The 14,551-nt window shown below is 46.8% G+C and overlaps 1 protein-coding gene across 2 annotated transcripts in view; it reads right to left on the reverse strand.

The window, feature by feature from the left end:
• Positions 1–155: 155 nt before the first annotated feature.
• pdzrn3b (PDZ domain containing RING finger 3b) overlaps positions 156–14,551 on the reverse strand; it is a 45,491-nt gene continuing 31,095 nt past the window's right edge. The window contains exons 4-10 of one of the 2 annotated variants that reach the window (XM_088339101.1): positions 8,492–8,679; positions 7,966–8,053; positions 7,738–7,827; positions 7,555–7,617; positions 7,206–7,307; positions 7,021–7,137; positions 156–6,917 (exon numbers count right to left, since the gene is read on the reverse strand). In XM_088339101.1, the coding sequence (XP_088195227.1) occupies positions 5,523–6,917; positions 7,021–7,137; positions 7,206–7,307; positions 7,555–7,617; positions 7,738–7,827; positions 7,966–8,053; positions 8,492–8,679 (2,043 nt within the window). In that variant the 3' untranslated portion in view covers positions 156–5,522. Of the gene's footprint in view, positions 6,918–7,020; positions 7,138–7,205; positions 7,308–7,554; positions 7,618–7,728; positions 7,828–7,965; positions 8,054–8,491; positions 8,680–14,551 lie in introns of both variants that reach the window. The other variant, XM_088339100.1, reaches the window with a different exon arrangement.

A 14,551-nucleotide genomic window follows, 5' to 3' on the forward strand; every position in this document is an offset into this window, starting at 1 on the left:
CTAGATTGTTTTTATTACCCCGCCGAGTACTTTTTACTTTTGCTGTATCGTTGTTATGGAAGTTGACTCGATAACCCTTAACGCCTGTCGTTGTCTGAGCAGGACGTATATCGGCCCCTCCCCAAAACATACACAAGAGAGCAGAGAGAGTCAAATTGAGAGGGGAACACGTTTATTTCACTCAAACATTCGGTCGTGTTCCGAAATTGTCCGGGCAGACAGTGGCATTTATACTGTGTTGGGTTTGTTTTTCTCTAGTCGGCCGCCAATGTCCCATCAGTCACGTACCCTCAAAATACCTCTACTTTCCACAATATCGTCAGGCTTTTGATAGACAAAATGTCTGTACGATGTCGACAGTCACTGAAACGGATCAGAACACGTATCATTGGAAAGCGCCAACCTTTGGGATTCAAGATATTATTTCAAACTGTACTCATCACAGAAACTTCACAATCCTTCTGAAACAAGCTACCCCAAAACCAAAAAGCTGCCATAGCTTACCAATGACGTACCCTGAAATTGTCCACAAACTCGGCCTCCTCATATCCAGTACCGTCTAAATATTGACACCAAGACGCACCATAATGTCCACGGGAAAAAAAAAATCTGCCTTAATGCATCCCTGCATCATTTGACAATCTTGTAATCAGTTTGTTTTGTCCCATCATACCCTTCAAGAATAATCAGACTTGTCAGATGATTTCCAATATGGCGGGGAGCCTCTGACCTTTTGATCGACACCACTCTTGACCAATCGCAAACTTCTATTCTCAATCCTTGACCCGTGACAAACCTATAGGCTGTCGGCCCGTATTGAGAAAAAAAATGCACGCATAACTTTGGCTCTGAATATCAGTCAGTAGCTACCGATTCAAATAGGGATTGGTCAGCCAATAAAATTCCCAACTTAGATCTATCCATATTGACAAGGTGGATCCTTAAAAGTCTTAAAAGGCATTGAATTCATAATTCTAAAAATAGGCCTCCATTGGCATTACAATGTCTTGAATCCGATTACCGAAATACTTAAAAATGTAAACACGAAGCTCTAGTAATCTTTATTAATGGAGTAAAAGTTTTTCTATCCTCAAGCATGTGTTTTTATGATGCTTTACTCAAAATGTTATATTTTCCATAAAGTTTTACACAGGAGCAAAAAGTCATTTTTCGTGCATCATGATAAAAATGAACGTAGCAGAAGAGATTCTTTTTGGGAATGAGTCGTTACCTGCCACCTATGACAGAGTATTCATGAAGTACTGTAAACATCCCTGTTAACTATTTCTTTGTTTCAATTGTGGTTCTTTTTTTCTTTGCCGACTCGATCTTAAGTTTTGTTTCAAAAGGCATGAAAAAAATCTTTGAAAGTCTTGAATTGAACTTGCCTCAAGCTGCAGGAACTCCGTGTACATAAACGGAAAGAGAAGTCATCGATGTCTAAAAATTGTCCAAAGTCAAATACATAATGGCAGAGGTTTTAGAGCTGTAAACGGGTTGTCTTCAAATGGCCAATTTTGGAAGCGCTTTGACATACCTTAAGAAAAATGTCTTAAAGTTCATATTTAGTTCTTGTGATTCAATTTGACAAGGTACCAGGCAATGTCACGGTTGCCATGGCGCCCTATTGGCCCCGCCCGTGCGGCGTCAGCTGCAGCTTGTTGATAGATTGGCTCCCTGTCAGTATTTAAACTCTGTCCTGTCAGTCCCATTTTGTCGGTCCGTCTGCGAATCTCTGTTTTTACACGGCAAGCTCTTTTTCCGCCTTTCCCGTTTTTTTTCTCCTGTTTGTCTCCCGCTACGATCTGTTTTGATCTCGACCACGTCTGCTCTCCTCTCCTGGCTTTCGACTTGTTTCCGATCCCAACCATATTTTTGCTCTCCTGTCCCGGCGACTGAACCGTTTTTTCCGTTCCCGACACCGCCATCGCTCGCCACAGAAGTCCCACTTCCGCGTTCAGAGCGACCTGCTTCCCGCGTCCAGCAATCCCCGGATCGTGGGCGCAACCCTTTCCCTTACTTCTAATAAAACTTGTGGGAACCGTTATGCGAGTGGGTCCTGTCTCTTTTCTGGTCCTGACAGGCTTGGGGCAATTTATCTCACCTGTTTCCTAGCTAAGATGCTCATGCTATACTCTTCTGCAGACCTTCTATTTCTGTGTGTTCAAACTCACGTAACGTTCTTTTTTTCAGGGGAAATTACAATTTCCTTTTGTTTGCTCATCGGTGGAGAAAAGTGCACGCAAGCTACCGTAATGACGTTTTTGGGGACACCAAAATGGGTCGGGAAGGTTGAATACAACGCCATAAAACCCAGCAGGCCCTCTCCAAAAATCACGTTTCTTAAACGTGATCTCAAACTCACCGCCCCAGGGATAATGGTTTAAAGCCCCCGCCCTAATATACAAGTTTAATATGCAAATTGTGGATTCATTTATTACAGATTGATTTCTTTTCAAAAGAATAGATTTGATTATTCAAACAAGTGAAAAAGTGCCATGCCAAAGTGCAACACAATCATATATTCTTATTCAAGTTTTTTCAATATTATTTTGTGTAAAATCTTTGAAGAGATTTTTGAGAACAGTAGTGTTAAGATTTGTCAATTTTACAGCGCTCCTACTCGTGGATTTACGGTAAGACGTTTTCTTTTGAATGACGTCATGACGCACGCACCAGATTTCGTTTTTGCTGATTGTCGATTGCCATGTTGGATTCAATGGAGCCGTGTTCTTGTTTGCTTGCTGTTAAAGAAGAAATATTCTTAAAGGCTGAAACACAATCATTACAATAACAATAATCGAACGTCGAGTCGCTCGCAACCAGGTAAAAGTGAGCAGACTATTGACACTGCCTCGGTCAGTCCCGAAGTTATCCGACAGAGGGCGCCCTACAACACCAACAAATACAGCCGAGGCTACTCGTCCTTATAGAAAACAATCATTTATTATTCGTTTCTGTCGTTTTACAGGATATCCAATCTTCTTGTTAAATCGTCTTTACTATGTGAAGCATGTATAATAGGAAAATGGTTTTCAAAATAATGTCAGCGTGATCCCGTGATGTACCGGATGCTCATCATGATAGGAAATCCAGATTTAAAATGGAGACTTTTTCTTCAAAACTTTTCCAAATGAATGTAAGGAAAAACACGATAATTTGCAGGACCAAAAAAAATTAAGTTTCATAAAAGCAGAGTGTTTAATTTCTACTGCCTCCTTGTGGTACAAAAAACTTGAATCCATTAAGGGTTACAAGAGCAAAAAATGTGCAGTTTTTTTTTAGCTAGCTATCTGGCTACTTTTTAAGCTTTGTAGTCAGTTAGCTTTGTACATTTTTAGCTATTTAGCAAGCTATCTGCCTAGCTTTTTACATGTTCTGCATGCTATCGAGCTAACATTGTATCTTTTTTTACTATTTTGGTTAGCTATCTAACTCCAATAGTTTTTTTTTAACCTGAGTATGAACTTTACATTACAATAATATCATTTATATAATCATATTTGGCATTTGGATTCTAAACCAAGTGACACATTGAATTTTTCCATATTTTGCTTAACATATTTCTGTTCTTCCTCCTTTCTGTTATAATTTACTCGTTGTTTTGTTGTAGTTGTGCTCTGTACAGCCCTTTGAGACTTTTTGTGATAAAAGGCCAAACCAATAAATATGAATTGATTTGATAGAGCGTGTCATTTATTTTGTTAGGACGGTCTCATTTTTTGCACACAAGAAGAAGACCCGTATCGAGGTGTCGTTCGGTATCGGTTACCGAAGAACGTAACTTGTTACTGTGGTGTGTCTTGGGGAGGTATGGCCCGGTAGCGCCCATCCCTATCCAGGCCAACCCGGTCTCGAACTGGGGACCTTTCGCGTGTTGGGTCACTGTGCTAACCACTGCTGCGTCACAGTCCATTCTCATTTCAAGCTTCAGGAAAAAAACGGCTGGAAATTTGTTTTGGTTGAATGTATCTGTGGCGAAATGTATTTTGATCTGCTTCCAATGTTGACTCAATTGATATTTCTGTTAAATGTGTCACTGAGTATGTTGTCACTACCGCATGAGTTTTCAATGATATTAAATTTTACGATTTCGTCGGCACATCGTCTCTTGGAAATCACATGATCGATTTTGTTGTGATAAATGCACTTATGTCAATAAAGTAGATATGTTTAGTATCGGTTGGGTGTTTGAAGGTAATGCTCTGCTCTTATTGTCATGATTACTGATTCCTTGGCACCGTCTGCGAACCTATGCTCTCAGCTAGGCAAGCTTTTGTACTCTCCGACATTCTCCTGCCCTGTTTTCTCCTGCCTGATCTTTGTTGCCGACCTTTTTCTGGACCTGTTTCTGTTTTGCTCCTCTGTCCCAGCCATCGATCTGTTTTTGCCCTGTTTCCTGCCTGATACCTGTTGCCGACCTCTTTTCTGGACCCGTTACTACCCTTGCTCCCCCGTCCCGGCCATTGACCTGTTTTCCTGCTGCCTGCGACGTCCCTCGCTCGACACATAAGTGGCACTTCCGCGTTCCTGCCATCCGCTACTCGTGACCGACCATCATCGGATTGCCGATGCAAGCACTGCCGATAATCAGCACATCCGGACGCAGAAAGGCCATGATGACGTAGAAACGCTCGATGTTGTTTTGAGTATTCCAGACATTGTGACGCTCGTGGATGAGATTGTGAAGCCCAGGGGGCGCTTCCTTGGCACGCCCATGGGAGGAGCCGGCACATCATTATGCGGGGAGAAGACGGCCAATACGACAAAGCTAAAGGACTTCAGAAGAAGGCTTCACACAGACTCCGACGTCATTAATTCGTCCGTTTTTGATGGAGTGCACTTAGTTAAATTGTGAATGAAATTGAATCTGCCCCCGTGTGACGGCTTTTCTTTCTTTTCCATCACGAAACAAGTGAGGATTAATGGGTGAATGTAGGTTGTGTTTGGTTAAAGGAGTCAGATCACCAATTTGAACAATTTGGTAAACGCTACATTTTGATACTGAATTCCCAACAATTCGTAATAAAAGTTTTCAAATCAAACGCTCTCTTCAACTCTATTTCTTCAGGTCCAAATCCCAGATGTTGAACACGTGGCCGGACGCGGACTGTTTACGCCGTCATGAGCTTGTAAAAAAGCCACTGCTGTTGGAGTTTTCCATATTTATGTCAGCCAAAATAGGATACGGCTTTACAGAGGCACTTGGTGCATTGATCATTGTACACATTTAGGTTGAAACATTGATGTTTAAAAAGTAGCTTTCTCTACAGTTTCCCTCTCTATCATTTGTTGTGAAATGATATTCGGAGGAAGCCATTAGGCACGCTCCTTCCCCGGCTTGATGTTTCTCTACGTCGAACGCTAATGGAGGAAACGGTACATCGTATCGAAAAGAAAGGATTACTGCTCAAAGAAGGAAACGCGGTCAAAGTTGAACAAACGGCGTCAAATTCGAAAAGACCTCCACGACGCGTCGGTGGCAACGTTATTTGACAGAATCCAGAGCGAGCGGGCGGGACTCAGACGGTGGTGACGGACAAGAGGTCGGCGTAGACCGTGGCGCCGTCCTGGGACTTGGTCCCGTGGCTGAGCAGTTCCTGGATGGTCATCCAGTTGTCCAAGATTTTCTTGTTCCTCTTCTTCAGCATCTTTTTGTGGCTGAGCTGCAGGATGTCGGGTTCCTTCTGCGGGCTCTGGTTCTGCTGGGCCAGCTGCCGGCGCCGCCGCTGTTCTTTGGACCGCGCGGCGTGCTGACGCCTCTGTTCCCGGTTCCAGTACCGACCCATTTTCAGCTCGCTCGCCGCGTCGTCGTCCGTCGTGGCGATCCCGCCGCGTTCCTGCAGGAGGCGCCGTTCGCGCTCCCGTAGGAGTTTATCCCGGACGGGTCGTTTGGTAATGTAGCGGCTGCCGTCGCCGCGCACTTTGACCTTCCACTCGGCAGGGGCCGGGTCGCGGAACGGCCCTAAAAGGCTAGCCTGGCTTTGGGCGAACTCCACCGCCGATTTCTGCTGGATCAGTTGCATGTAGCTGCGGTAGTGACGGGCGTGGGCCGGGATGTGGGCGTGTTTGTAAGGCGAGCGGGACGGTCCCGAGCCGCTCCCCTGGCCCTCGCACGGGGTTTTAGGTTGCGGGTTCCGTTTTCGAGCGTCGTCCGGAGACAGTTCCAACGTGCTGCGGCAGCTTTCGCCGGTGTTGTAGGCGCTGGAGCTGTCCTTGTCCGACTTCTCGGAGGTCTCGGTGATGTCGGCCAGTTGGCGGCGCCGCCCGTCGGCGCTGGTGTTATAGTTGCGGAAGCCGTCGTCGTCGTGAAGGATCCAGGACGCGTTGTGGGCCCGGGCGATGTCCAGGCACTCGAGCTCGATATTGCGCAGTTCCCGGTTTAGAAGTTCCAGGTCCTCGTCAGCCGGGTTCGGTACTATGCCCGCCTTGAAGTTCAACTCCGGGTCGAGCAGTTCCAGGTCCTCGTCCGCCAAGTCAGGTCCAGTCACCATCCGGCACTTGAGATCCAGGAGCTCTCGGAAGCGCTGGTATTCGTCCGACGTGTCGGGTCCAGAGCCGTCCGGGCTCCCGGTCCGGAAATTCGCCTTCGTGTTGAGCAGCTCCAGGTCCTCGTCCGCTAGGTCGGGTCCAGTCCCTGTCTGGCACTTGAGCTCCAGGAGCTTTTGGAAGCGCTGGCATTGGTCCGCAGTGATGTCCGGGAAGTCAGCATCGGCGTGTTCAGCCCAAGACGCGCCCAGGACGTCTCTGCTATCGGTGGGTTTTGTGGTGCTACTTGGCAAGCGTGAGAGCGTCGCCTGCTCGTCCTGTTCAGAACTTTCGTCATTACGAGTGCTTTCGTCGGTTCGTCCCATGCCGCTGTCCTTCTCGTGGAGGGTGGAAAAAAGCGTGGCCGTGTCCGTGGTGCCGCCGTCCTCCTTCATAGGGACAAAGAAACGGGTGGCAATCAAGTTCTCAGTTTTTATCAATTATAAAAAGGACCCAAAAGTCTGTCTGAGAGTGTCTTTAAATGCAAAGTACCGTCGGTAGCATGCTAGCCGTGAAGCGCATGGCCTGATGGTGCTGCTGCTCCAGCATGTCCATGTGGAGCTCGTCCAGGAAATCGTTCTTGTCGTGGTCCATCCAGCCCTCGTCCAGCTGAAACGCCATCAAAATGAACTTTAGCGAGCTAAAAAATCCGCTGAGGTCCGAAAGGTGTACCTCACCTGGATCTGTGGCCTGCCCACCAATAGGGAGAGATTCTGGTGGCCTTGACGGGTCAGCAGAACCACTGCGTCTTCACGGTTTTGGATCTCGATGCCGTTGATCTTTAAGCATAAGAAGAGCATTACTTTGGCAACAATGTTACATCAAAAGATAGCAGACTTAAGCTAGCACGTTATGTGGCGATACAAACTACTCCTACTGGGCAGCAGTTAGCCTTAACCTCTAGAGAATAGAGAGCTTCTTCAGTGTCAGCATTATTTCTGCCATTCTTCTTGTGACTCAAATGAGCTTTTGAGACCCAAGACCCAGCCCGGTTGCAAGAAAGCTATATTTTGAGACCGCACTCACCCGGACGATTTTATCCCCTTCTCGAATTCTGCCGTCTCGAGCGGCAATGCCATCGGGATCGATCTGAAGAAGACGAAAAAGGGTCGTCAAAAAACAGGACGACACAAAAAATGGTCTCGGTCCAAGTGGAATAGAAGATTTCAAAAAGTATTTTGAATGATAAGCAGAGACAACCTCACTGACGTAGATTCCAGCTTCGTCCTCGTCGTCGGTTCTGTAGCAGACGGTCAGACCCAGTTTCCCTCGGCTATCGGATCGGCGTAGGTCCACTTCCTGTGGAGAGCGCACTCGTTTTTCTCGGTCCGGAAGACCCTCTCCATGGCCGTTTCGATCGATTAGCCGACCGAATCATTCTCCATTGGAGAAAAAGGGCAATTTGGGAGTATTTTTGCACTTGCTTCCCATGCTTACTTCATATTCCAGGTCCTCCCGTTCAGTGTCCTGATGAATTCCGTCCAGGAAGTCGTTGGGGTCCAAGTAATCCAGTCCTGGAGGAAGCCTGTAAAACCCCAGACAAACTCTGGATTACGGTTATGAAAAGCAGAGCTGTGTCCGTGAAGAAGGGTGGGCAACCCGGTCCTCGAATGCCGCGTGGTCTTCAACTATGGTGATAGAACTGATCAGCTCATTAGCAAGCTGTGGAGGAGCTTCTTCGTGATCCTGGTGATTGCAATCACCTCAGTCGAAGGAGAGGAATGTCCTGTAACATGCAGGGCATGCTCCCTTCGAGGACCGGGGTGCCTACCTCGAAAAAAATACCAATGATGCTCTTTGAGAATAGCGACTTGTTGCGACCCACGAAGGTTGTTCTTTGGTTCAACCGCAAAATATATCAAATCAGTTTCCCCAAAAGTCCGAAACTACCTGATCCACGGCCAGGCCAATGCAATTGACCTCGCTTCTGAACCTGTCCAGTGGGTGACTGATATGCACATACTCGTCCGGTAGGAGATAATCTTCCAAAGCCATCATGCCGATTTCGGTCTGGGTGCTGCCATCGGACACGTCAGTAGGGGGCGCCGCGGGCGGCCGACGCAAAACGCAGACGGTGACGGGATCCTCGGCGCTCCGGAAAGCCTCCACCGCTTGCTCGTGGCTGGCTTTAGAGAGGTCTTCGCCGTTGACCTGAAGAAGGATAGAAAGGTTGGATTAGTCCTCTCAGATATTAGAAGTCAAGTCAAGTCCTGTTTATTTGTTTGGCCCTTAATCACAGGTAGTCTCAAAGGGCTGCACAGACCACAGACTATGATGACAGCATCCCCTGATCTAAAACCTACATCAGAGCAAGGAAAAACTCAAAAAACCTCAACATGAGGAAAATGAAGAAACCCTGAGAAGGATAGAAGACCTGAGCTTTTTACTGCTAAGTCGCTGTGACTTGTCCTTGCTTTGGCATGATCTAAAATCACTCTTGTTCACATTATCTTTATTTGATGGATATTGTTGTCATACAGAACATAGAAACGTTCAATCGACAAAAGATGACGTATGTATCTTCTGATGGGTCCGAGCAAAGAAGCTGTCACGGTTGCCATGGTGCCCAATTGGCCCCGCCCGTAGGTCGCCGGCTGCGGCTCATTGACGGATCGGCTTTCCGTTTATTTTTGTCTTGTTTAATATCGGTTTCCAGTGTCGTTCCGGTCTTGTTTGTCCCGTTTATTTTCGATATCCTGTTTCATTATCTATCCTGTCTGTCCGGTATCGACCCCATCTGTCCGATATCGACTCGGGCAATTGGGATCGATCTTGTCGGTCTCTGACTACCTGTATTTCCAGTCCAGACCGCTGTCTAACGTGCATGACTCCCCATTTCTAGGGCAAGTTACTGAATCCCTAATGCCCCCGATAAGCAGGTTGGCCCCTTGCATGGCTGCATGGCCGCTATTGGTGTGTGAGTGTGTGTGTGAACGGGTAAGTGTGAAGCACATTGTAAAGGGCTTCGGAAGGTCTTTATTGACTTGAAAAGCGCTATAGACCATTACCATTTGTGTGAGAACGTCACGCATTTGGGTCCTGATCCAGTTCTGGTTCCTGACATAAGCAAGGAAGGGAAGAAGACAAAGGAGCAGGGCAGACTCCAGGTGGAATGATATCAAAGGAAGAGCACTGTTTTTTTATGAGCCGTTCCATAGACAAAGAGGGCCTCGGGCAGAGAAAGAGCTTTCACGTTCAGCCCTTAAAAAACCCTGCGCCCGTGCAGCCGTTGGAGATCCATCTGCGATCGCGCCCTAGACAAATAAATGGGACTCGACTGCAGGAAAACCAAAGAAGTCAAAACCCTTTTAACAGAATGCGAAAGGTAAAAGGTCTGGAGGCCCACTGGGGACATTTCCCAAAAGTTTGATTGTGCAATGGAAAACCGAGCTGCGAGGAGCCAGAAAATCCACGCTCAAAATCAGTGAAATGTTCTGGAAGGGAAACAGGAGGAGGCGCGTCCTCTTTAACCGCATGAGAGTGTTTGTCAAACATTTGGGGGAGAAGCTCATATTTGGAAGGGCCCGAAGCAAACGCGTGACTCGGCCTTTTCAGCTGCTGAGTCACGTGACCAGTTGGACTCCTTTACGCAAGTCGTCAAAAGTGCTTTGAGACAGCAGATTCCTTCCAGCCAAAATCAACACACGGTCAATAACTCGGAAAGATAGATAGATAGATGGATAAATAGATACTTTATTCATTCCCGAAGGGAAATTCACACTTCCACTCCTTGCAGCAGTTGTTTATTAACAGATGATCTGGATGGCCTCAGGGTGCTGTGTTGTAGTTTAGCAACAGAGGTGTGGATGACGTCGCACGCCAGGCCAAAAGTTGGACGTCCCTGCGGCAGATGGAAATCTTTGTGCCCAGGGTGACACCGCCTCCTGTTCACGTAGATAGCGAGTCCGCCTTCTCTCCGCTTCCCCCAGGCTTTTGTGTCTCTGTCTGTCCTAACAGCGCTGAAGCCAGGTAGCTCCGGGTAGCTCCTGAGCCAGGTTTCCGTAAAACACAGCAAACTGCACTCCCTGTACGCTTTGATGTTTTTCACCAGCACAGCCGGTTCCTCTGTCTTATTTGGTAGAGTTCACATTTACCATGATTACGGACGGTACCGGAGACTTATAACGTTGCTAGCCGCTTAGCTAGGTCCGGCTCTGCATCCATAATAATAATAATAATAATTTCCTTGTATTGTCATTCTGTGTAACAATGTACACAGAACGAAATGTCGATTGCACATGACCCGTTGTAGCGAGCCGATGCAGCCGCAGCCAACAGAGGGCGCCGCCGACCACTTTTTAAGTCTTAGGAATGACTCGGCCGGGGCGCGAACCCGAACCTCCCAGTCTCAAAACGGGCGCCTTACCATCTAGGCTACTGAGCTGGTAGGGCCCCCTCATCACGCAGGCACGAGAATTCTTCAGGACAAGGAGTCAATTCCTCAAATAAATGCATTTTTGTGCGTTAAAACCTATAACCATAGGATAGAAAGTCATCTAAAGTGTTGTTGTCAAACGGGACGAAAAAGAGCGAAATAGAAGCAGACACTTCATTCAATAAATCACAAAAAGTTCAAAATAACACAGAGCTGCTAGAAAGGCTGCCGCTGGCGGCGGCGCCTATGAAGTTAATAGGAAGTCTAAGAACTTGTTTCACTTATTTGACCTGGCTGAAATCCATCTTCTTTTTCATTCATTTCATACTTGTGATTAAGAATTGATTAATCATCACTTGAATTGCTCTTTGAGTGGACCAATTTCACTCCTTAACTCAAAGACTCTCATTGTAGCGTTAGCGGTACTCCATCTACGTCTCAACAGGCACATTCTATTGCAAAATCCACTTCAATTATTGCAATTCCAATAGATGGTGCTATCGCTTTGATAATCACAAAGTTGTTTGCGAGTGTTCATTTTCCATGAATCGGGGAATTCATGACGAAGACTTTTGCTCTTTTGAAGCAGGAATGCTCCACCAAAAGGGTGAGTTGACCAGTTTCAGTTGCTCGCATGAGCGCACCCCTTTCTAATTGTCAGCTCGCGAGCCGTAGTCAACCCGTGTCAAGTGAGGCATTCTAATGCGACGTTCGCTCCGTCCACTTCACTCGTCCTACGTCAACAGAGAAGAAAAACGGCAGTTTATCCGGTGTCTTTGAGGCCTTGCCAAAAAGCCGGCAGATTGTTCTGGGAAGCGCGAGCGATGGCGGCGTGTTTGGCAGCCTCGTTAGCGCCTCGCTCCGCATAACCCGACTCTTAAGTCACGCCGTCTCGTCTCCGAATGAGCCAGAACGGGAAGAATTTGGAGCCCGTTCCCAAACGACATCGACGTTGCTGTTGGGGATCAGCGTGCAACCGCAACTTCATTGCCTAACACCCTGCCTCTGTACATTTCTCTTGATTTCTGAAGATCGTGACAAGTTCATAGTTGAGTAGACACTCAAGATAAGGTGAGACAGCATCTGATAAGAAGTTTCAACCTGTTTTAAAGGCCCCTCCCCAAGCCCTTTATTTTATCTACATCTCCTAGTTTACAAAAGCAGATTTGACACAAAGGGTGTGGAATCAAAGAACAATGATTAGCAAAAAAACAAAACAAAAAAACAATCCTGAAACCTAAAAAAAAACAATCAAAAATGACCAGAAACACAAAAAAACCTAATGAAAACGTGGCAATCAAAATGAGGAGAGAAGACATCAATGGATTTAAACTCTCAAGGAAAACAGGAAAACCTCTGATGAAAAATGACAACCTGTTCTAAAGGCCCTTTCTTTTGATGACATCTCCTCAGTTGCATCAGTGGACCTGCCCTGAAGCGTGTGACCATCCAAAAAACAACAACACAATTTTTAGACAGTGACGGTCAACAAACGACAACAGTGCACAATCATAGTCAAAATAAGGAAGTAGCATCCCATGCGATCTCATTTGCGGGTGTCCAATATTAGTAACAGAATAAACTTCTCAGGTAGACACTGATCACAGTGAAAGTTTGCCTCTGGGGAAAGGAGAACAAAAGAAAAACTGATAGAAACTGTTTATGTCACGTACCGGAACAGGAAACAGGAAGCAGAACCCACTCGCGTAACATTACTCACAGTTTATTGGGGAGAAAGGGAATGAGCGCACATTCGATCCGGGGATCAGTCGCGGTAGTAGATTGATCTGAACCAGGAAGTGGACATAATCAAACAGATCGAGAACAAAACAGGAGCAAAACACAGGCAAAAACAGAGATTCATAGGCCTTGGCAAAACAAGAGCACAAAACACAGGCAAAATGGGGATTCACAGGGCTTGGTATATCACAACAGAGTTTAGCAGAGGGTCCGACCAAAAACGACTCACAGGACAGCGTTTAAGTAGTCAGGGAGCGTTTCAGCTGGTGTCCATGGGCGGGGCCAATCGGGCGCCGTGGCAACCGTGACAGAACCTGGCGCGACACGGCGGGGACCGATGGGGTGCCGTGGCAACCGTGACAGTTTATTGGACTATGTCTGCCTTTAATCCAGAAAGGCTTTTAGCGTTTCGCTCAAGAAAGTCTCCAAAAAGCCTCCTTGGTTTAAGTGTGACTCCCGTCTCTGAGCTTCATCCTGCTCCTCATCCTAAACATCAAACGTTACTCTTCAATTTCTACGCAGACGGCCGACATTCGACTCTCCTTAGAACGATATTCCGAGACGGAATGCGGGACGGGTACCGGACGGAGGGACGGCGTTCTCGGCGTGACCTAATCCAGCCGAGCGGAGCCGGCGCTCACGAAAGCGGCTAAAGAGCTTTTTCCGACGCCGCTAATTCGAAGCAGATGTCACGACGGAATGACGCATTTTTATTGGAAACACAATCTTAGGAGTCGAGCGGACGCTTTCACACCGCAGCAAACTGCTATCGGCCACCGAATCCAAAGTTGTAGAAATGGAATAGCGCTCGTTTTCTCAGTTTTTATGAATAAAGAGGGAGAGCGGGGCTTGCTTCCACCATCCCATGGCTGACGGACAAGAGGAGTGACACTTCCTGTCTAGCGAGGAGGATCGGAGACGGGCGAGAATTACTAGTCGCTGGCCGGGACTGGAGAGTAAAGGCGGTGTCGAGTTCAGAAACGAGGTCGGCAGCAGGAGGCGGGCAGGTCAGGTAACAGGCAGGCAGGCAGAACAGGGCAAAGTCAGGCCCGGAAACAGGTTGGCAACGAGGATCGGGCAGAGAAAAGCAGGGCAGGAGCAGTCGGACGTAAGGGCTTACTGAGCTGGTGGCAACAGTTCGCATAACGATCTGACGGCTTCCTCTCGGAAGCCGGGGGTTTAAAAAGAGTGCATCAGCCAATCAGCTGTTAGTTAAGCAGTCGCAGGTGCTCTGAATCAGTAATCATGACAATCTATCAAGTCAAGTCAAGTCAAGTCCTGTTTATTTGTTTGCCCCTTAATCACAAAGAGTCTCAAAGGGCTGCATAGATTAAAGACTATTGCAAACTACAGACTATTGTGACCCCATCCCATGATCTAAAACCTACATGAGGGCAAATATTGTCAATATAAAATATAGGTTATTCATATGCTATAGAATAGAAGTGTATTTTAAGCTTAGATTGAAACATTTCCACCGAGGTTGCAGATCCAATCTCAGGGGGAAGAGCATTCCACGGCACCAAGGCACCCGATGGAAAACACTGTTAGATTTCTTCTTGGCTCTTGGGATCACGAGTAGACCGGCATTTTCGGAGCAAAGGCTCCGGACCAGAACATAGGAAAGCCACTGCAATCCCCAGGACTGTGGAGGAGGCTTGAAGGAGAATGGGCCAAAATCACACTAAAGCAGTGTGAGAGACAAGTGCCATCCCGTGGTCGTTCCTGTGTTAATATTCGATTTCTAATGAGATGATTGCTCGATACTGATAGCTGATTTTTATTTTCCGTGCCAAAGTCATTGTTGGTCTTCCATTTTGATCAGAGGCTTTTCTGAAAAAGATTTGAGATGATGAAAGGCCTTTAGATATTTTGTGAAAAATAGGTCGTAGTAGCATAGTATCAATA

The sequence above is a fragment of the Urocampus carinirostris genome, chromosome 6 (assembly GCF_059441175.1).
Source record: "Urocampus carinirostris isolate Australia breed hairy pipefish chromosome 6, RoL_Ucar_1.0, whole genome shotgun sequence".
Taxonomy (NCBI): domain Eukaryota; kingdom Metazoa; phylum Chordata; class Actinopteri; order Syngnathiformes; family Syngnathidae; genus Urocampus; species Urocampus carinirostris.